The sequence below is a fragment of the Bombina bombina genome, chromosome 1 (assembly GCF_027579735.1).
Source record: "Bombina bombina isolate aBomBom1 chromosome 1, aBomBom1.pri, whole genome shotgun sequence".
In the NCBI taxonomy this organism is placed as follows: domain Eukaryota; kingdom Metazoa; phylum Chordata; class Amphibia; order Anura; family Bombinatoridae; genus Bombina; species Bombina bombina.
The window spans coordinates 635673602-635696030 of NC_069499.1; the positions used below are offsets into that span (position 1 = coordinate 635673602).

General features: G+C 41.9%; 1 protein-coding gene across 2 annotated transcripts in view; it reads left to right on the plus strand.

Annotated features, from left to right (window-relative positions):
- KIF4A (kinesin family member 4A) overlaps positions 1-22429 on the plus strand; it is a 351035-nt gene that overhangs the window by 104706 nt on the left and 223900 nt on the right. For both annotated transcript variants that reach the window (XM_053699056.1, XM_053699057.1), the window contains exon 17: positions 3534-3678. In XM_053699056.1, coding sequence (XP_053555031.1) covers positions 3534-3678 — 145 coding nt within the window. The remainder of the gene's footprint in view (positions 1-3533; positions 3679-22429) is intronic.

Consider the following 22429-nt stretch of genomic DNA (forward strand, 5'->3'; position numbering starts at 1 on the left):
ATTAATACCTAAACAGGGTAAAGACCCCACCTTGAAAGAGTCATACAGACCTATAGCCCTACTGAACATAGACTATAAGATTTTAACATCTATCTTAGCAAACAACTACAATCTATCCTACCTATAATTATACACAAAGATCAAGCAGGTTTTCTTTACAAACGCAACTCATCAGCAAAGATAAGAGAAGCTCTGTTGACGGTAGACTATTTTAAGACAGAGGTGGCTAGGGAGGGGGGGGGGGACATCCCTGACCAGGCAGTCATTTCTATAGATGCGGAAAAAGCATTTGACTCGGTTCATTATGATCATATAACAGAGTCTTTACTTAAATTTGGGTTTGAAGGTAAATTCTGTCAACTGATTAAAAATCTATACAACAAACCATCTACAAGACTGCTGGTTAACGGCTCCCTTACCCCAGAGATCATACTGGAGAGGGGGACCCGACAGGGATGTCCTCTCTCCCCCCTGCTTTTCGATATTTCTATAGAGCCCTTAGCTATGATGGTAAGACATCAATTAGAAGGCATAAAAATACGAAATAAGGAGCTTAAAATTGCATTATATGCAGACGACATTCTTCTCTACATAGCAAATATTAAAGACAACCTGCCAAAGTTAATACTGCTTATTAAACAATTTGGTTCTTTTTCAGGCTACAAAGTCAACACTTCAAAATCAGAAATGTTATGGCTGAGAAAAAATAAGAAATCACCATCAAACATACCCTTTAAGATAGTGTCAGAGGCCTTTAAATATCTAGGCGTCCTAATTCCATCTAATATAGACAAGCTTTATGAATTAAATATTCCCCCAATATTGCAGGATATCAAACAGAGGTTAACAAGCTGGCAAAGTCTTCCCCTGTCCATAACTGGTAGGATAGCCTTGTTCAAAATGGTACTACTGCCAAAACTGCTATATATCCTCCAAAATGTTCCAATAATTCTCAAAGGGAAAGACATTCGGCAGTTGAATGCGGCATTGAGAAGATACATCTGGCAGGGCAAAAAACCAAGAATTGCTTTTTTTAAATTACAACTACCAAGAAACCAAGGGGGGTTTGCACTGCCGGATGTACGTCTGTATAACATAGCTTACTTAGCACGCATTGTGGCAGATTGGATCTTTTCTAAAGATTATATAACAAATAATGACTTAGAGAACAACATTTGCTACCCATTCCTACCAGTAGCCTTAATACATTGTAAATCCAAATCAATACCGCAGGAACTGAAATCATTTAAAACTATTTACAATCCTATACAAAGTTGGTGGAAATTGGGCAAGCTCCTATCAATAGATGGTAATGCATCTAAGTTTGTTCCATTTCGGGGCAACCCGAAATTTCCGGTTGGCCTAGACTCAGCTACATTTCAAAGATGGCATACGGTAGGATTGGACAGGGCTATTCAGTTCATAGATAGAGAGAATCAAGCGATTAAAACTTATGAATCACTTAGACAGGAATTTGATATCTACAATAGAGAGTTCTTTGCCTACTTGCAAGCCAGACACTTTGTAACAGAACTCAGGAGGGAGGTAAACGGAAGATGGACGTGGGGGAAATTGGAGGGGTGGTTAGAAATGGTGAAAAATGGTCAGTTCTCCATCTCACCATGTTATTATATGTTAGTCTCCCTTAGGGGTATATCAAATCTTGAGAGACTCTCGGCTGATTGGAACAACTTAATTCCAGAGAGCAATGCTGATGCCCAGCTGGTACAGGGCTCTTTCACAAGAATAGCTCAATCCACATTATCCTCAACCTGGAGGGAATCACAAGTTAAACTGCTATACAAGGCGTATTTTACCCCAGAGAAAGGTTTAAAATGTGGGAACAATAAATTTAATAAATGCCCAAAATGTTCACAACCCGCAGCGGATTTGGTCCACATGATATGGAGCTGCCCTAAGGTGGGTCAATTCTGGAAAAAAGTAGAATATTGGTTAAAAAATATAGTAAAGATCCCTCCATTTGAAATAACCCTGAGTTATAGTGTTTTCCTGAGAAAAGATAGAGAAAAATCACATCCCCAATATAAATTAATTAACACGACAGTGGTTGCAGCCAGATACTTGATTTTTAAGAAATGGAAATCGACTGCAACACCAACGATTACGGAGATCAAAAACTGTCTAAAAAAACAATGTATATTAGAACAGTTAGACACCAATATGAACGACGAAGGGGACATTAGAAAGTTTTTCGCAAAATGGTCCCTGTTTATTAAGATCTTTTCGGCAGTGGAAATAGATTATATGATTTTCCCATTTAGAAATTCGGAACTGGTACTATTGGGGATATGGTAGATTCCATTGGGAGGTATTCCCCCTTTTTTTTTTTTTTTTTTTTTTTTTTTTTCTCTCCCTTGGCGGGGGGGGAGGGATAGGGGGGAGCGAAACTAAGGAGCAAGTGACAAATATGACTTGTCTCCAAAGATAAGACATAGCATGACAAAACAAGGTAAATCAGGGTATATGTGGCATCTGAAAGTTTAAATTACATTATTATTCTGCGAAAAAGAACAAACACTATGTCACTAGGTTTTATTTCTTTTCGATATGAATACCTTGAAGTTGGCGGGAAAATAGAAAATAGAAAAAAATAAGGTTGAGACTACTTTTTTTCTTTTTGTTTTTTCTTTTTATTCAGAGATGCAACAGAAACAATAACAGGTTTATTACGATTGTATATTGTGAATATTTTTTCTGTATTTATGTATCTTGCTCTTTTTGGTTTTTTTTTTTTTTTTTTGACGTATTACATTTTATGCTGTACTGTGAACTCAATCTTAATAAAAATATATATAAAAAAAAAAAAAAAATTACATGCTTTATCTAAAGCCTTCCGTTTAGGTTCCCGTCTTGTCCCTTCCTTTCATCCGTGTCCTATAGCTTTGGTATTGTATCCCATAAGTAAGGATGAAATCCGTGGACTCGTCATATCTTGTAAAAAAGGAAATTTATGCTTACCTGATAAATTTGTTTCTTTTACGATATGACGAGTCCACGGCCCACCCTGTCATTTTCTAAGACAGGTCTTTATTTTTGTTAAACTTCAGTCACCTCTGCACTTTGGCTTTTCCTTTCTCTTCCTAACTTCGGTCGAATGACTGGAGTGGGAGGGAAGGGAGGAGCTATATATACAGCTCTGCTGTGGTGCTCTTTGCCGCCTCCTGCTGACCAGGAGGCGATATCCCATAAGTAAGGATTAAATCCGTGGACTCGTCATATCGTAAAAGAAACAAATTTATCAGGTAAGCATAAATTCTTTTTATTATTCATGCACCGTAGGTATCCAGTATGTATGTGTTTTCCCCCACTTGCTGAAAAGAGCTGAATCAAGCTATTAATCTGTGACCTCTTGAAGAAATCTATTACAGAATATGCTTGTTTGACTTCTCTAGAGAGAATATGGGGCAGGCACAGCTTTTACATAGAAGCAGAGGTGTTTAATGTCCCGTTAACTGTGGGTCAGATCACTGATCTCTCTGCTCCTTAAACGAATATTTATTTCCCCTCTGCAGGCTGAGTGAGCGCAGGCGTAAGAGGCTGCAAGAGCTGGAAGGACAAATGACTGATTTAAAGAAGAAACTGAGTGAGCAGTCAAAACTTCTGAAACTCAGAGAATCCACAGAGAAAACAGTTTCCAAACTCAACCATGAGATTCAGGTAATACCATTCTAATGATGATTTTTTTTTTTGCCATAGAGAACAAATAGTCATATTGGTTATAGGTTATTTTAAATTTAAAGGCACAATCTATTGTTTAAAAAGATAGATAATGCCTTATCTATTCCACAGCTTTGCACAACCAACATTGTTATATTAATATACTTGAGAACATTTAAACCTCTAAATTTCTTTCAAATGACACAATGAGTCCAAGGATCATCTAATTACTATTTGGAATATCACTCTTGCCCAGCAGGAGGCGGCAAACAGCACCACAGCAAAGCTGTTAAATATCACCTCTCTTCCCTCCCACCCTAGTCATTCTCTTTGCCTACGTTAGAGCAAGGAAGTGGTAAAGTTAGGTGTCAGAAAAGATTCTTCAAGCAAGATTTTATTTTTTAAGTAGTGCAAGATTGTGTTGCTTTGTTCTAGGGTGTAGCCATAGTCCATATCAGTCTCCTCAGCAGAGCAGTGGTGGCTTTCAAACAATGGGAACTTGTGGGACATAATTCTCACTGCGCCTCCCATATAGTTAATGCTGCCCAAATACTGAAAGCTTGTGGTTAAGATTACTCAGTCTATCTCTTTTTTTCCCACAGGTCCATGTGAGGGAGAAGACCTCTGAAACCTAGTGAGCTACCTTGCTGCCTGGCAGATTCATGAGGTAAGTGCTGACTTTATTTTTCTGGGTAAACAGGAAAAAGTGGGCACTTTATTCACTAAGGGACACACAGTTTTTCTCCTATATGTTAAGGGGAACATATAATGGCAGTATGGTTATGGCAGGCACTGGGGCTGAGGATTGTTAGAATAAAGGCTCATGTTATGTGATTTCACTACTCCCGGCGGCTTGACTTAAAATATGCCGACCGGGAGGTTCATTTTTTAGATGCCCACGATGGGCGGGGCTAACTGAGGCAGCGGTTTACCGTTGCGCGACATTTTCCTCTGCATTCACTGTGACCAGATAACAATCTCCCTGGAAAGCGCATAAGTTTTAAAACTACGCTTTTAGGACCGGACAGCTGTTCACTATACTGCAGGTAGAGTTCCGGATCTTTTACTAGAGAGATTCTATCCGGTGTCAGCAGGGCAGGTAGGCACCTCAGCAAAACTAAGCTGATGTGTACAGGTTGTTAATAGCACTTGCATAATACTTACTGCAAAATATAAGAGAGGTTATGTTTTAAAATTTAAAGTGACAGGTTTTTTGGGTTTAAATTTATTAAAATGTAAGTATTTTTTTTTGGTAATTCCATTGTGTGTCAGAATGGACCAAGAAGCCTTGCAAAATGTTATGTTTTGATGCTAATATGGAACGACCTATCCCTTTCTGTTCCTTATGTTTTGAGAGAACTTTAAATTACAGGGATAGACTTTTTTCTGAGCCAACATTGTCTAAGGCGGATGCTGTTTAGGTGCCTAACGACAATGTTCAATATATACCGCAGCTTTCTCCTCAAGTGTCCAAAAATGTTATTACCCACTCATACAGTGCCCTGCGCTTCCTCTAACTCCACCTGGAGTCACGTTGCAAGACATCGCTTCCCTCATGTCCTCTGCGATCTCTGATGCTTTGTCTGCTTTTCCCATGCTACATGGAAAGCGCAAGAGGAAAAGTAAACATTCAGTAAGTGAGGTTGCTGACGCTGTTGTTGCTATTTCTTTCATGAAATTGGCAAGAGTCCATGAGCTAGTGACATATGGGATATACAATCCTACCAGGAGGGGCAAAGTTTCCCAAACCTCAAAATGCCTATAAATACACCCCTCACCACACCTACAATTCAGTTTTACAAACTTTGCCTCCTATGGAGGTGGTGAAGTAAGTTTGTGCTAAGATTTCTACGTTGATATGCGCTTCTCAGCATTGTTGAAGCCTGATTCCTCTCAGAGTACAGCGAATGTCAGAGGGACGTAAAGGGAGTATCACTTATTTGATGGGGTTATTTTACTCTTGCTAAACTTACCAGTATTCCTATGGAAGATAGCACTTCCTTTAAGGATCCTTTAGATAGGAAGCTTGAATCTTATCTAAGGAAGGCCTATTTATATTCAGGTCATCTTCTCAGACCTGCTATTTCTTTGGTTGATGTTGCGGCTGCATCAACTTTCTGGTTGGAGAATTTAGCGCAACAAGAATTGGATTCTGATATGTCTAGCATTATTCGCTTACTGCAACATGCTAATCATTTTATTTGTGATGCCATTTTTGATATTATCAAAATTGATGTTGGAGCCATGTCTTTAGCTGTATTAGCTAGAAGAGCTTTGTGGCTTAAATCTTGGAATGCTGATATGACATCTAAATCTAGAGTACTATCTTTCTTTCCAAGGTAATAATTTATTTGGTTCTCAGTTGGATTCTATTATTTCAACTATCACTGGGAGAAAATGAGTTTTTCTGCCTCAGGATAAAAAAACCTAAGGGTAGATCTAAGGCTTCTAACCGTTTTCGTTCCTTTCGTCAGAATAAGGAACAAAAACTCAATCCTCCTCCCAAGGAATCTGCTTCCAATTGGAAGCCTTCCTCAAATTGGAATAAATCCAAGCCATTTAGGAAACCAATGTCAGCCCCTAAGTCCGCATGAAGGTGCGGCCCTCATTCCAGCTCAGCTGGTAGGGGGCAGATTAAGGATTTTTGGATAAAATCTGTCCAAAATCATTGAATTCAGAGCATTGTCTCTCAAGAGTGTCGAATAGGATTCAGAGTAAGACCTCCTGTGAGAAGATTTTTTTTCTATCGAGTATCCCTGTAAATCCAGTAAAAGCTCAGGCTTTTCTGAAGTGTGTTTCAGACCTGGAGTCTTCAGGGGTAATCATGCCAGTTCCTCCTCAGGAACAAGGTTTGGGGTTTTATTAAAACCTATTTATTGTACCAAAGAAGAAAATTTATTCAGACCAGTTCTGGATCTGAAAATTTTGAATCGTTATGTAAGAGTACCAACTTTCAAGATGGTGACTATAAGGACTATTCTGCCTTTTGTTCAGCAAGGACATTATATGTCCACAATAGACTTGCAGGATGCATACCTTCATATTCCGATTCATCCAGAACACTATCGGTTTCTGAGATTCTCTTTTCTAGACAAGCATTACCAATTTGTTGCTCTTCCATTTGGCCTAGCAACAGCTCCAAGAATCTTTTCGAAGGTTCTGGGTGCCCTACTATCTGTAATCAGAGAACAGGGTATTGCGGTGTTTCCTTATTTGGACGATATCTTGGTACTAGCTCAGTCTTTACGTACTGCAGAATCTCACACGAATCAACTAGTGTTGTTTCTTGGGAAACCTGGTTGGAGGATCAATTTACCAAAAAGTTTCTTGATTCCTCAGACAAGGGTCACCTTTTTAGGCTTCCCGATAGATTCAGTGTCCATGACTCTAACAGACAAGAGACGTTTAAAATTGGTCGCAGCATGCCGGCACCTTCAGTCTGTCATTCCCTTCAGTGGCTATGTGCATGGAAGTTTTAGGTCTCATGACTGCAGCATCAGACGCGATCCCCTTTGCTTGTTTTCACATCAGACCTATACAGCTTTGTATGCTGAATCAATGGTGCAGGGATTATACAAAGATATCACAATTAATATCCTTGAATCCCAATGTACGACACTCTCTGACATGGTGGTTAGATCACCATCGTTTGGTTCTTTTTTTCGGCCAACCTGGACTGTGATCTCAACAGATGCGAGTCTTTCAGGTTGGGGAGCGGTTTTGGGATCTCTGACAGCACAAGGGGTTTGGAAATCTCAAGAGGCGAGATTACCAATAAATATTTTAGAACTCAGTGCAATTCTCAGGGCTCTTCAGTTCTGGCCTCTGCTAATGAGAGAACCATTAATTTGTTTTCAGACAGACAATATCACAACTGTGGCTAATGTCAATCATCAGGGTGGGACTCAGTCCCCAAGCTATGAAAGAAGTATCTCGGATACTTGCTTGGGCGGAATCCAGCTCCTGTCTAATCTCTGCGGTGCATCTCCCAGGTGTAGACAATTGGGAGGCGGATTATCTCAGCCACCAGACTTTACATCCAGGGGAGTGGTCTCTCCATCCAGATGTGTTTTCTCAGATTGTTCAGATGTGGGGTCTTCCAGAGATAGATCTCATGGCCTCTCATCTAAACAAGAAACTTCCCTGATACCTGTCCAGGTCCAGGGATGTTCAGGCGGAAGCAGTGGATGCGCTGACACTTCCTTGGTGTTATCATCCTGCTTACATCTTCCCGCCTCTAGTTCTCCTTCCAAGAGTGATCTCCAAAATCATCATGGAACAGTCTTTTGTGTTGCTGGTGGCTCCAGCATGGCCACACAGGTTGTGGTATGCGGATCTGGTTCGGATGTCCAGTTGCCCGCCTTGGCCACTTCTGTTATGGCCGGACCTACTATATGAAGGTCCATTTCTCTTGTAAGGTGTATCCAGTCCACGGATCATCCATTACTTGTGGGATATTCTCCTTCCCAACAGGAAGTTGCAAGAGGACACCCACAGCAGAGCTGCTATATAGCTCCTCCCCTAACTGCCATATCCAGTCATTCTCTTGCAACTCTCAACAAAGATGGAGGTAGTAAGAGGAGAGTGGTAAAATATAGTTAGTATTTTCTTCAATCAAAAGTTTGTTATTTTCAAATAGTACCGGAGTTGTACTATTTTATCTGAGGCAGTATTTGGAAGAAGAATCTGCCTGCGTTTTCTATGATCTTAGCAGCTTGTAACCAAGATCCACTGCTGTTCTCACATTTGTCTGAGGAGTGAGGTAACTTCAGATGGAGAATGGCGTGCAGGTTATCCTGCTATGAGGTATGTGCAGTTTTAAGTTTTTCTAGGGACTAGAAAATGCTGCTGGTACCGGATTAATGTAAGTTAAGCCTAAAAACAGTGATTTAATAGCGACTTGTATCAGGCTTACTACCAGAGATATATACTCTTATATTATGGCAATATAAAACGTTTGCTGGCATGTTAAATCGTTTTAATATATGCTTTGGTTATAAAACTTATTGGGGCCTAGTTTTTTCCACATGGCTGGCTTGATTTTTGCTTAGAAACAGTTTCCTGAGGCTTTCCACTGTTGTATTATGAGTGGGAGGGGCCTATTTTAGCGCTTTTTTTGCGCAGTTAAAATTACAGACAGAGACATTCAGCTTCCCTCAGCAGTCCCCTGCATGCTATAGGACCTCTCTGAAGGGCTCTAATGGCTTCAAAAGTTGTTTATTGAGGAAGGTAGGGCCAAAGCTGAGCTGTGGCAGTTGTTGTTGTGACTGTTTAAAAAACGTTTTTTGTTTTTTTGATCCGTTTTTTGCATTAAGGGGTTAATCATCCATTTGCAAGTGGGTGCAATGCTCTGCTAACCTATTACATACTGTAAAAATTTTGTTTGATTTACTGACTTTTTTTCACTGTTTTTCAAATTTTGACAAAATTTGTTTCTCTTAAAGGCACAGTACCGTTTTTTATATTGCTTGTTAACTTGTTTTAAAGTGTTTTCCAAGCTTGCTAGTCTCATTGCTAGTCTGTACAAACATGTCTGACATAGAGGAAACTCCTTGTTCATTATGTTTAAAAGCCATGGTGGAACCCCCTCTTAGAATGTGTACTAAATGTATTGTTTTCACTTTAAACAATAAAGATCAGCTTATGTCTTTTATCACCAGAGGATTCTTACGAGGGGGAAGTTATGCCGACTAACTCTCCCCACGTGTCAGACCCTTTGACTCCCGCTCAAGGGACTCACACTCAAATGGCGCCAAGTACATCAAGGACGCCCATAGCGATTACTTTACAAGACATGGCGGCAGTCATGGATAATACACTGTCAGCGGTATTAGCCAGGCTACCTGAACTTAGAGGAAAGCGTGATAGCTCTGGTGTTAGGCGTAATACACAGCATACAGACGCTTTAAGGGCCATGTCTGATACTGCCTCACAATATGCAGAAGCTGAGGAAGGAGAGCTTCAGTCTGTGGGTGATATCACTGATTCAGGGAAACCTGATTCTGATATTTCTACTTTTAAATTTAAGCTTGAGAACCTCCGTGTATTGCTTAGGGAGGTTTTAGCTTCTCTGAATGACTGTGACACAATTGCAGTGCCAGAGAAATTGTGTAGACTGGATAAATACTTTGCAGTGCCGGTGTGTACTGAGGTTTTTCCAATACCTAAAAGGTTTACAGAAAATATTAATAAAGAGTGGGATAGACCCGGTGTGCCGTTTTCCCCCCCCCCCCCCCCCTCCTATTTTTAGAAAAATGTTTCCCTTAGACGCCACCACACGGGACTTATGGCAGACGGTCCCTAAGGTGGAGGGAGCAGTTTCTACTTCAGCAAAGCGTACTACTATCCCTGTCGAGGACAGTTGTGCTTTTTCAGATCCTATGGATAAAAAATTAGAGGGTTACCTTAAGAAAATGTTTATTCAACAAGGTTTTATCCTGCAGCCCCTTGAATGCATTGCTCCTGTCACTGCTGCTGCAGCGTTCTGGTTTGAGTCTCTTTACAGGCAACGACTCCATTGGATGACATACTTAACAAGCTTAGAGCACTTAAGCTAGCTAATTCTTTTGTTTCTGATGCCATTGTTCATTTGACTAAACTAATGGCTAAGAATTCTGGATTTGCCATCCAGGCGCGTAGGGCGCTATGGCTTAAATCTTGGTCAGCTGACGTGACTTCAAAGTCTAACACTACTTAACATTCCCTTCAAGGCACAGACCCTATTCGGGCCTGGTTTGAAGGAAATTATTGCTGACATTACTGGAGGTAAAGGTCATGCCCTTCCTCAGGACAGGTCCAAATCAAGGGCCAAACCGTCTAATTTTCGTGCCTTTCGAAACTTCAAGGCAAGTGCAGCATCAACTTCCTCTGCTACAAAACAAGAGGGAACTTTTGCTCAGTCCAAGGCGGCCTGGAAACCTAACCAGTCCTGGAACAAAGGCAAGCAGGCCAAAAAGCCTGCTGCTGCCTCTAAGACAGCATGAAGGAACGGCCCCCTATCCGGTAACGGATCTAGTAGGGTGCAGACTTTCTCTCTTCGCCCAAGCGTGGGCAAGAGATGTTCAGGATCCCTGGGCGTTGGAGATTATATCTCAAAGGTATCTTCTGGACTTCAAGGCTTCCCCTCCACAAGGGAGATTTCACCTTTCACGATTATCTGTGAACCAGATAAAGAAAGAAACATTCTTACACTGTGTGCAAGACCACCTAGTTATGGGAGTGATCCATCCAGTTCCAAAGGAGGGACAGGGATTTTACTCAAATCTGTTTGTGGTTCCCAAAAAAGAGGGAACCTTCAGACCAATCTTGGATCTAAAGATCTTAAACAAATTCCTCAGAGTTCCATCATTCAAAATGGAAACTATTCGGACCATCCTACCTATGATCCAGGAGGGTCAATATATGACTACGGTGGATTTAAAGGATGCTTACCTTCACATTCCGATACACAAAGATCATAATCGGTTCCTAAGGTTTGCCTTTCTGGACAGGCATTACCAGTTTGTGGCTCTTCCATTCGGGTTAGCTACAGCCCCAAGAATTTTTACAAAGGTTCTGGGGTCGCTTCTGGCGGTCCTAAGGCCGCGGGGCATAGCAGTGGCCCCTTATCTAGACGACATCCTGATACAGGCGTCAAACTTCCAAATTGCCAAGTCCCATACGGACATAGTTCTGGCATTTCTGAGGTTGCATGGGTGGAAAGTGAGCGAAGAAAAGAGTTCTCTGTCCCCACTCACAAGAGTCTCCTTCCTAGGGACTCTGATAGATTCTGTAGAAATTAAAATTTACCTGACGGAGTCCAGGTTATCAAAACTTCTAAATTCTTGCCGTGTTCTCCATTCTATTCCGTGCCCTTCGGTGGCTAAGTGCATGGAGGTAATCGGCTTAATGGTAGCGGCAATGGACATAGTTCCGTTTGCGCGCCTACATCTCAGACCGCTGCAACTATGCATGCTCAGTCAGTGGAATGGGGATTACACAGATTTGTCCCCTCTACTAAATCTGGATCAAGAGACCAGAGATTCTCTTCTCTGGTGGCTATCTCGGGTCCATCTATCCAAAGGTATGACCTTTCGCAGGCCAGATTGGACAATTGTAACGACAGATGCCAGCCTTCTAGGTTGGGGTGCAGTCTGGAACTCCCCTGAAGGCTCAGGGATCGTGGACTCAGGAGGAGAAACTCCTCCCAATAAATATTCTGGAATTGAGGGCAATATTCAATGCTCTTCAGGTTTGGCCTCAGTTAACAACCCTGAGGTTCATTTCAGTCGGACATCACGACTGGGGCTTACATCAACCATCAAGGGGGAACAAGGAGTTCCTTAGCGATGTTAGAAGTCTCCAAAATAATTTGCTGGGCAGAGAAACACTCTTGCTACCTATCAGCGATCCATATCCCAGGTGTAGAGAACTGGGAGGCGGAATTTCTAAGTCGTCAGACTTTTGATCCGGGGGAGTGGGAACTCCATCCGGAGGTGTTTGCTCAATTGATTCATCGTTCGGGCAAACCAGAACTGGATCTCATGGAGTCTCGCCAGAACGCCAAGCTTCCTTATTACGGATCCAGGTCCAGGGACCCGGAAACGATGCTGATAGATGCTCTAGCAGCGCCTTGGTCTTTCAACCTGGCTTACGTGTTTCCACCGTTTCCTCTGCTCCCTCGTCTGATTGCCAAAATCAAGCAGGAGAGAGCATCAGTGATTTTGATAGCGCCTGCGTGGCCACGCAGGACCTGGTATGCAGACCTAGTGGACATGTCATCCTTTCCACCTTGGACTCTGCCTTTGAGACGAGACCTTCTACTTCAAGGTCCTTTCAATCATCCAAATCTAATTTCTCTGAGACTGCATGGAGATTGAACGCTTGATTTTATCAAAGCGTGGCTTCTCCGAGTCTGTCATTGATACCTTAATACAGGCACGAAAGCCAGGAAAATTTACCATAAGATATTGCGTAAATATCTTTATTGGTGTGAATCCAAGAGTTACTCATGGAGTAAGGTTAGGATTCCCAGGATATTCTCTTTTCTCCAAGAGGGTTTGGAGAGAGGATTATCAGCTAGTTCTTTGAAGGGACAGATCTCTGCACTGTCTATTCTTTTGCACAAGCGTCTGGCGGATGTTCCAGACGTTCAGGCGTTTTGTCAGGTGTTGGTTAGAATCAAGCCTGTGCTTAAACCTGTTGCTCCCCCATGGAGCTTAAACTTGGTTCTTAAAGTTCTTCAAGGGGTTCCGTTTGAACCTCTTCATTCCATAGATATCAAGCTTTTATCTTGGAAAGTTCTTTTTTTGATGGATATTTCCTCGGCTCGTAGAGTCTCCGAGTTATCTGCTTTACAATGTGATTCTCCTTATCTGATCTTCCATGCAGATAAGGTAGTTCTGCATACAAAACCTAGGTTTTTGCCTAAGGTGGTATCTACTAAGAATATCAATCAAGAGATTGTTGTTCCATCATTGTGTCCTAATCCTTCTTCAAAGAAGGAACATCTTTTACATAATCTGGACGTCGTTTGTGCTTTAAAGTTTTACTTACAAGCTACTAAAGATTTTCGTCAAACATCTGCTTTGTTTGTTGTTTACTCTGGTCAGAGGAGAGGTCAAAAGGTTTCGGGAACCTCTTTTTGGCTAAGAAGCATTATCCGCTTAGCCTATGAGACTGCTGGACAGCAGCCTCCTGAAAGGATTACAGCTCATTCTAGTAGAGCTGTGGCTTCCACTTGGGCCTTTAAAAATGAGGCTTCTGTTGAACATATTTGCAAGGCGGCGACTTGGTCTTCGCTTCATACTTTTTTCCAAATTCTACAAATTTGATACTTTTGCTTCTTCGGAGGCTATTTTTGGGGGAGAGGTTTTACAGGCAGTGGTACCTTCCGTTTAAGTACCTGCCTTGTCTCTCCCTTCATCCGTGAACTTTAGCTTTGGTATTGGTATCCCACAAGAAATGGATGATCCGTGGACTGGATACACCTTACAAGAGAAAACACAATTTATGCTTACCTGATAAATTTATTTCTCTTGTGGTGTATCCAGTCCACGGCCCGCCCTGTCATTTTAAGGCAGGTCAAAATTTTAGATTAAACTACAGTCACCACTGCACCCTATGGTTTCTCCTTTCTCGGCTTGTTTCGGTCGAATGACTGGATATGGCAGTTAGGGGAGGAGCTATATAGCAGCTCTGCTGTGGGTGTCCTCTTGCAACTTCCTGTTGGGAAGGAGAATATCCCACAAGTAATGGATGATCCGTGGACTGGATACACCACAAGATAAATAAATTTATCAGGTAAGCATAAATTGTGTTTTTTCCATCAGGATCTCAAATCATTAAATTTGAAGGTATGGGAATTGAACGATTAGTTCTAAGTCATAGAGGTTTCTCTGACTCAGTGATTAATACTATGTTACAAGCTCGTAAATCTGTCTCTCTAGATAGATTTATTATAGAGTTTGGAAGACTTACATTTCATGGTGTTCTTCTCATAAATTCTGGCATTCTTTTAGAATTCCTAGAATTTTACAGTTTCTTCAGGATGGTTTGGATAAGGGTTTGTCTGCAAGTTCCTTGAAAGGACAAAACTCAGCTCTTTCTGTTTTATTTCACAGAAAGATTGCTATACTTCCTGATATACACTGTTTTGTACAGGGTTTAATTTGTATTAATCCTGTCTTTAGGTCAATTTCTCCACCTTGGAGTCTTAATTTGGTTCTGAAGGCTTTACATGCTCCTCCATTTGAACCTATGCATTCTTTAGACATTAAACTACTTTTTTGGGAAGTGTTGTTTCTTTTGGCTATCTCTTCTGCTAGAAGAGTTTCTGAGTTATCTGCTTTTTTGTGAGTCTCCTTTTCTGATTTTTCATCAGTATAAGGCAGTTTTGCGGACTTCTTTTCAATTTTTACCTAAGGTTGTGAATTCTAACAACATTAGTAGATAAATTGTTGTCCCTTCCTTATGTCTTAATCCTAAGAATTCTTTGGAGAGATCCTTACATTCTTTGGATGTGGTAAGAGCTTTGAAATATGTGGCAGCTACTAAAGATTTCAGGAAGTCTTCCAGTCTATTTGTTTTATTTTCTGGTCCTAGGAAAGGTCAGAAGGCATCAAGCTTATTTGGAGTCGGGTCAGGCCCCGCCTCAGAGAATTACAACTCATTCTACTAGATCGGTCTTTACTTTGTGGGCTTTTAAGAATGAAGCTTCAGTTGATCAGATTTGCAAAGCGGCAACTAGGTCCTCTTTGCATACATTTACTAAATTCTACCGTTTTGATGTATTTGCTTCTTCGGAAGCAGTTTTTGGTAGAAAAGTTCTTCAGGCAGCTGTTTCAGTTTGATTCTTCTGTTTTTGATTTAAGTTTTTTTCTTTCAAAAATGAAAATAAACTTATTTTTTTTGGGTTGTGGATTAATTTTTTCAGCGGAATATGGCTGTTTTTGTTTTTATTCCCTCCCTCTCTAGTGACTCTTGAGTGGAAGATCCACATCTTGGGTATTGATATCCCATATGTCACTAGCTCATGGACTCTTGCCAATTACATGAAAGAAAACATAATTTATGTAAGAACTTACCTGATGAATTCATTTCTTTCATATTGGCAAGAGTCCATGAGGCCCACCCTTTTTATGGTGGTTATGATTTTTTTGTATAAAGCACAATTATTTCCAAATTTCCTTTGTTGATGCTTTCTACTCCTTTCTTTATCACCCCACTGCTTGGCTATTCGTTAAACTGAATTGTGGGTGTGGTGAGGGGTGTATTTATAGGCATTTTGAGGTTTGAGAAACTTTGCCCCTCCTGGTAGGATTGTATTTCCCATATGTCACTAGCTCATGGACTCTTGCCAATATGAAAGAAATGAATTTATCAAGTAAGTTCTTACATAAATTATGTTTTTGAATGCCCCCTCCCAGAAGCCTGAGGAGGAGGATACTTCGGTAGCATCTGAAGGTGAAATCTCAGACTCAGTGTAATTCCTCCTACTGATTCTGAAGTTGTATCATTCAGGTAGAACACCTCCATCTGTTACTCAAGGAGGTTTTAGCTACACTGGATGACAGCGACACCATGGTCGTTGTCAATCCTAAAAAGTCCAGTACGCTACATAAATATTTTGATGTACTTTTCCTGTACCAGATCAAGCTACTGAGATTATTGCTAAAGAATGGGAGAGACTGTGTATATCTTTTTCTCCATCCCCTGTATTTAAAAAGATGTTTCCTATAGCAGATTCTATCAAGGAATCTTGGCAGACGGTACCCAAAGTGAAAGAGGCAATTTCCACGCTAGCCAAGAGAACTACTATTCCTATAGAGCAGAGCTTTCCAAACGTCATGTCGGTGACACACTTTTTAGACCTACATCATTTTGCGACACAGTAATTCAGTTGTACTAGCAAACAGAAGGTTAAACTAACTTGTTTTAAGAGATACGGACACATATATAAATTATATAATAAAGAAATGTATAAGTAACAGTATGTATGTGCAAGAATTAAAAAACAGTTTAACACCAATAGCTACTTACTATTTTAATGGGATGTATGAGGTTGATGGGATGAACTGTTTCTGAATATTTGGTGGAATATTAAAGACACTCCCATTTCATCATCAAGCATTTTTAAGCTTCCATTTCCTATCTATATATCAAAAGCAGCAATGCACTACTGGGAGCTAGCTGCATAAAAAAAACACTGACTTCTGACTTCAGCTCAGCATTTAAGCTACCGCCCTCAGAGCTCTGCAAGTCCGACTGACTACTGCCCACCCTGCAAACACACTGCTATCCCACTCACTGACTACACATGCAGTCACGAGCCGATTGAGAAGACTACACGTGCAGTCAGGAACAAATGTTCCGCCAATGGGAATAGTTTCAGTTCCCACTGAGCTGCGCCAATAGGTTAGGATGATCTGTGACCCACTAGGTATCAATCACGTGTCAATCATGTGTCAATCATGGTATATGCATAGCCGGAAATTTGGAAACCAAAAAAATAAAATTAAATTAAAAAAAATTTGTGCTGAAGCAGGGACACACCTACACATTGTCACCGACACACTGTGTCACGACACAGTTTGGAAAGCACTGCTATAGAGGATAGTTGCTCCTTTAAGGATCCTATGGATAACAAGTTAGAGGGGTTACTCAAGAAGATGTATGTACACAAGGGTTTACAATGACAATCCGTGGTTTGTATTGCTACTGTCACTAGTGCAGCAGCATACTGGTTGATGCATTGTCTGAATCTTTTCGGACAGACATTTCCCTTGAAGAAATTAAGGATAGGATAAAGGAGCTTAAGTTGGCCAACTCCTTTATCACGGATGCTTCCCTTCAGGTTATTAAGCTGGGAGCTAAGATTTTGGTTTTCTCCAACATAGGTGTGTCCGGTCCACGGCGTCATCCTTACTTGTGGGATATTCTCCTCCCCAACAGGAAATGGCAAAGAGCCCAGCAAAGCTGGTCACATGATCCCTCCTAGGCTCCGCCTACCCCAGTCATTCTCTTTGCCGTTGTACAGGCAACATCTCCACGGAGATGGCTTAGAGTTTTTTAGTGTTTAACTGTAGTTTTTATTATTCAATCAAGAGTTTGTTATTTTGAAATAGTGCTGGTATGTACTATTTACTCAGAAACAGAAAAGAGATGAAGATTTCTGTTTGTATGAGGAAAATGATTTTAGCAACCGTAACTAAAATCCATGGCTGTTCCACACAGGACTGTTGAGAGCTATTAACTTCAGTTGGGGGAACAGTATGCAGTCTCTTGCTGCTTGAGGTATGACACATTCTAACAAGACGATGTAATGCTGGAAGCTGTCATTTTCCCTATGGGATCCGGTAAGCCATGTTTATTACGATCATAAATAAGGGCTTCACAAGGGCTTATTAAGACTGTAGACTTTTCTGGGCTAAATCGATTCATTATTAACACATATTTAGCCTTGAGGAATCATTTTATCTGGGTATTTTGATATAAGTATATCGGCAGGCACTGTATTAGACACCTTATTCCTTAGGGGCTTTCCCAAAGCATAAGCAGAGCCTCATTTTCGCGCCGGTGTGGCGCACTTGTTTTTGAGAGGCATGGCATGCAGTCGCATGTGTGAGGAGCTCTGATACTTAGAAAAGACTTTCTGAAGGCGTCATTTGGTATCGTATTCCCCTTTGGGCTTGGTTGGGTCTCAGCAAAGCAGATACCAGGGACTGTAAAGGGGTTAAAGTTTAAAACGGCTCCGGTTCCGTTATTTTAAGGGTTAAAGCTTCCAAATTTGGTGTGCAATACTTTTAAGGCTTTAAGACACTGTGGTGAAAATTTGGTGAATTTTGTACAATTCCTTCATGTTTTTTCGCAATTGCAGTAATAAAGTGTGTTCAGTTTAAAATTTAAAGTGACAGTAACGGTTTTATTTTAAAACGTTTTTGTACTTTGTTATCAAGTTTATGCCTGTTTAACATGTCTGAACTACCAGATAGACTGTGTTCTGAATGTGGGGAAGCCAGAATTCCTATTCATTTAAATAAATGTGATTTATGTGATAATGACAATGATGCCCAAGATGATTCCTCAAGTGAGGGGAGTAAGCATGGTACTGCATCATTCCCTCCTTCGTCTACACGAGTCTTGCCCACTCAGGAGGCCCCTAGTACATCTAGCGCGCCAATACTCCTTACTATGCAACAATTAACGGCTGTAATGGATAATTCTGTCAAAAACATTTTAGCCCAAATGAACACTTGTCAGCGTAAGCGCGGCTGCTCTGTTTTAGATACTGAAGAGCATGGCAACGCTGATACTAATATCTCTGAAGGGCCCCTAACCCTGTCTGATGGGGCCAGGGAGGTTTTGTCTGAGGGAGAAATTACTGATTCAGGGAACATTTCTCAACAGGCTGAACCTGATGTGATTGCATTTAAATTTAAGTTGGAACATCTCCGCATTCTGCTTAAGGAGGTATTATCCACTCTGGATGATTGTGACAAGTTGGTCATCCCAGAGAAGCTATGTAAAATGGACAAGTTCCTAGAGGTGCCGGGGCTCCCAGAAGCTTTTCCTATACCCAAGCGGGTGGCGGACATTGTTAATAAAGAATGGGAAAGGCCCGGTATTCCTTTCGTCCCTCCCCCCATATTTAAAAAATTGTTTCCTTTGGTCGACCCCAGAAAGGACTTATGGCAGACAGTCCCCAAGGTCGAGGGAGCGGTTTCCACTTTAAACAAACGCACCACTATACCCATAGAGGATAGTTGTGCTTTCAAAGATCCTATGGATAAAAAATTAGAAGGTTTGCTTAAAAAGATGTTTGTTCAGCAGGGTTACCTTCTACAACCAATTGCATGCATTGTCCCTGTCGCTACAGCCGCATGTTTCTGGTTCGATGAGCTGATAAAGGCGGTCGATAGTGATTCTCCTCCTTATGGGGAGATTATGGACAGAATCAATGCTCTCAAATTGGCTAATTCTTTCACCCTAGACGCCACTTTGCAATTGGCTAGGTTAGCGGCTAAGAATTCTGGGTTTGCTATTGTGGCGCGCAGAGCGCTTTGGTTGAAATCTTGGTCGGCTGATGCATCTTCCAAGAACAAGCTACTTAACATTCCTTTCAAGGGGAAAACGCTGTTTGGCCCTGACTTGAAAGAGATTATCTCTGATATCACTGGGGGTAAGGGCCACGCCCTTCCTCAGGATCGGCCTTTCAAGGCAAAAAATAAACCTAATTTTCGTCCCTTTCGTAGAAACGGACCAGCCCGAGGTGCTACGTCCTCTAAGCAAGAGGGTAATACTTCTCAAGCCAAGCCAGCTTGGAGACCAATGCAAGGCTGGAACAAGGGAAAGCAGGCCAAGAAACCGGCCACTGCTACCAAGACTGCATGAAATGTTGGCCCCCGATCCGGGACCGGATCTGGTGGGGGGCAGACTCTCTCTCTTCGCTCAGGCTTGGGCAAGAGATGTTCTGGATCCTTGGGCGCTAGAAATAGTCTCCCAAGGTTATCTTCTGGAATTCAAGGGACTTCCCCCAAGGGGGAGGTTCCACAGGTCTCAGTTGTCTTCAGACCACATAAAGAGACAGGCATTCTTACATTGTGTAGAAGACCTGTTAAAAATGGGAGTGATTCATCCTGTTCCATTAAGAGAACAAGGGATGGGGTTCTACTCCAATCTGTTCATAGTTCCCAAAAAAGAGGGAACGTTCAGACCAATCTTAGATCTCAAGATCTTAAACAAGTTTCTCAAGGTTCCATCGTTCAAGATGGAAACCATTCGAACTATTCTTCCTTCCATCCAGGAAGGTCAATTCATGACCACGGTGGATTTAAAGGATGCGTATCTACATATTCCTATCCACAAGGAACATCATCGGTTCCTAAGGTTCGCATTCCTGGACAAGCATTACCAGTTCGTGGCGCTTCCTTTCGGATTAGCCACTGCTCCAAGGATTTTCACAAAGGTACTAGGGTCCCTTCTAGCTGTGCTAAGGCCAAGGGGCATTGCTGTAGTACCTTACTTGGACGACATTCTGATTCAAGCGTCGTCCCTTCCTCAAGCAAAGGCTCACACGGACATCGTCCTGGCCTTTCTCAGATCTCACGGATGGAAAGTGAACGTGGAAAAGAGTTCTCTATCTCCGTCAACAAGGGTTCCCTTCTTGGGAACAATAATAGACTCCTTAGAAATGAGGATATTTCTGACAGAGGCCAGAAAAACAAAGCTTCTAGACTCTTGTCGGATACTTCATTCCGTTCCTCTTTCTTCCATAGCTCAGTGCATGGAAGTGATCGGGTTGATGGTAGCGGCTATGGACATAGTTCCTTTTGCGCGCATTCATCTAAGACCATTACAACTGTGCATGCTCAGTCAGTGGAATGGGGATTATACAGACTTGTCTCCGAAGATACAAGTAAATCAGAGGACCAGAGACTCACTCCGTTGGTGGCTGTCCCTGGACAACCTGTCACAAGGGATGACATTCCGCAGACCAGAGTGGGTCATTGTCACGACCGACGCCAGTCTGATGGGCTGGGGCGCGGTCTGGGGATCCCTGAAAGCTCAGGGTCTTTGGTCTCGGGAAGAATCTCTTCTACCGATAAATATTCTGGAACTGAGAGCGATATTCAATGCTCTCAAGGCTTGGCCTCAGCTAGCGAGGGCCAAGTTCATACGGTTTCAATCAGACAACATGACAACTGTTGCGTACATCAACCATCAGGGGGGAACAAGGAGTTCCCTAGCGATGGAAGAAGTGACCAAAATCATTCTGTGGGCGGAGTCTCACTCCTGCCACCTGTCCGCTATCCACATCCCAGGAGTGGAAAATTGGGAAGCGGATTTTCTGAGTCGTCAGACATTGCATCCGGGGGAGTGGGAGCTCCATCCGGAAATCTTTGCCCAAGTCACTCAGCTGTGGGGCATTCCAGACATGGATCTGATGGCCTCTCGTCAGAACTTCAAAGTTCCTTGCTACGGGTCCAGATCCAGGGATCCCAAGGCGGCTCTAGTGGATGCACTAGTAGCACCTTGGACCTTCAAACTAGCTTATGTGTTCCCGCCGTTCCCTCTCATCCCCAGGCTGGTAGCCAGGATCAATCAGGAGAGGGCGTCGGTGATCTTGATAGCTCCTGCGTGGCCACGCAGGACTTGGTATGCAGATCTGGTGAATATGTCATCGGCTCCACCTTGGAAGCTACCTTTGAGACGAGACCTTCTTGTTCAGGGTCCGTTCGAACATCCGAACCTGGTTTCACTCCAGCTGACTGCTTGGAGATTGAACGCTTGATCTTATCGAAGCGAGGGTTCTCAGATTCTGTTATCGATACTCTTGTTCAGGCCAGAAAGCCTGTAACTAGAAAGATTTACCACAAAATTTGGAAAAAATATATCTGTTGGTGTGAATCTAAAGGATTCCCTTGGGACAAGGTTAAGATTCCTAAGATTCTATCCTTCCTTCAAGAAGGATTGGAAAAAGGATTATCTGCAAGTTCCCTGAAGGGACAGATTTCTGCCTTGTCTGTGTTACTTCACAAAAAGCTGGCAGCTGTGCCAGATGTTCAAGCCTTTGTTCAGGCTCTGGTTAGAATTAAGCCTGTTTACAAACCTTTGACTCCTCCTTGGAGTCTCAATTTAGTTCTTTCAGTTCTTCAGGGGGTTCCGTTTGAACCCTTACATTCCGTTGATATTAAGATATTATCTTGGAAAGTTTTGTTTTTAGTTGCAATCTCTTCTGCTAGAAGAGTTTCAGAATTATCTGCTCTGCAGTGTTCTCCTCCTTATCTGGTGTTCCATGCAGATAAGGTGGTTTTACGTACTAAACCTGGTTTTCTTCCAAAAGTTGTTTCTAACAAAAACATTAACCAGGAGATTATCGTACCTTCTCTGTGTCCGAAACCAGTTTCAAAGAAGGAACGTTTGTTGCACAATTTGGATGTTGTTCGCGCTCTAAAATTCTATTTAGATGCTACAAAGGATTTTAGACAAACATCTTCCTTGTTTGTTGTTTATTCTGGTAAAAGGAGAGGTCAAAAAGCAACTTCTACCTCTCTCTCTTTTTGGATTAAAAGCATCATCAGATTGGCTTACGAGACTGCCGGACGGCAGCCTCCCGAAAGAATCACAGCTCATTCCACTAGGGCTGTGGCTTCCACATGGGCCTTCAAGAACGAGGCTTCTGTTGATCAGATATGTAGGGCAGCGACTTGGTCTTCACTGCACACTTTTACCAAATTTTACAAGTTTGATACTTTTGCTTCTTCTGAGGCTA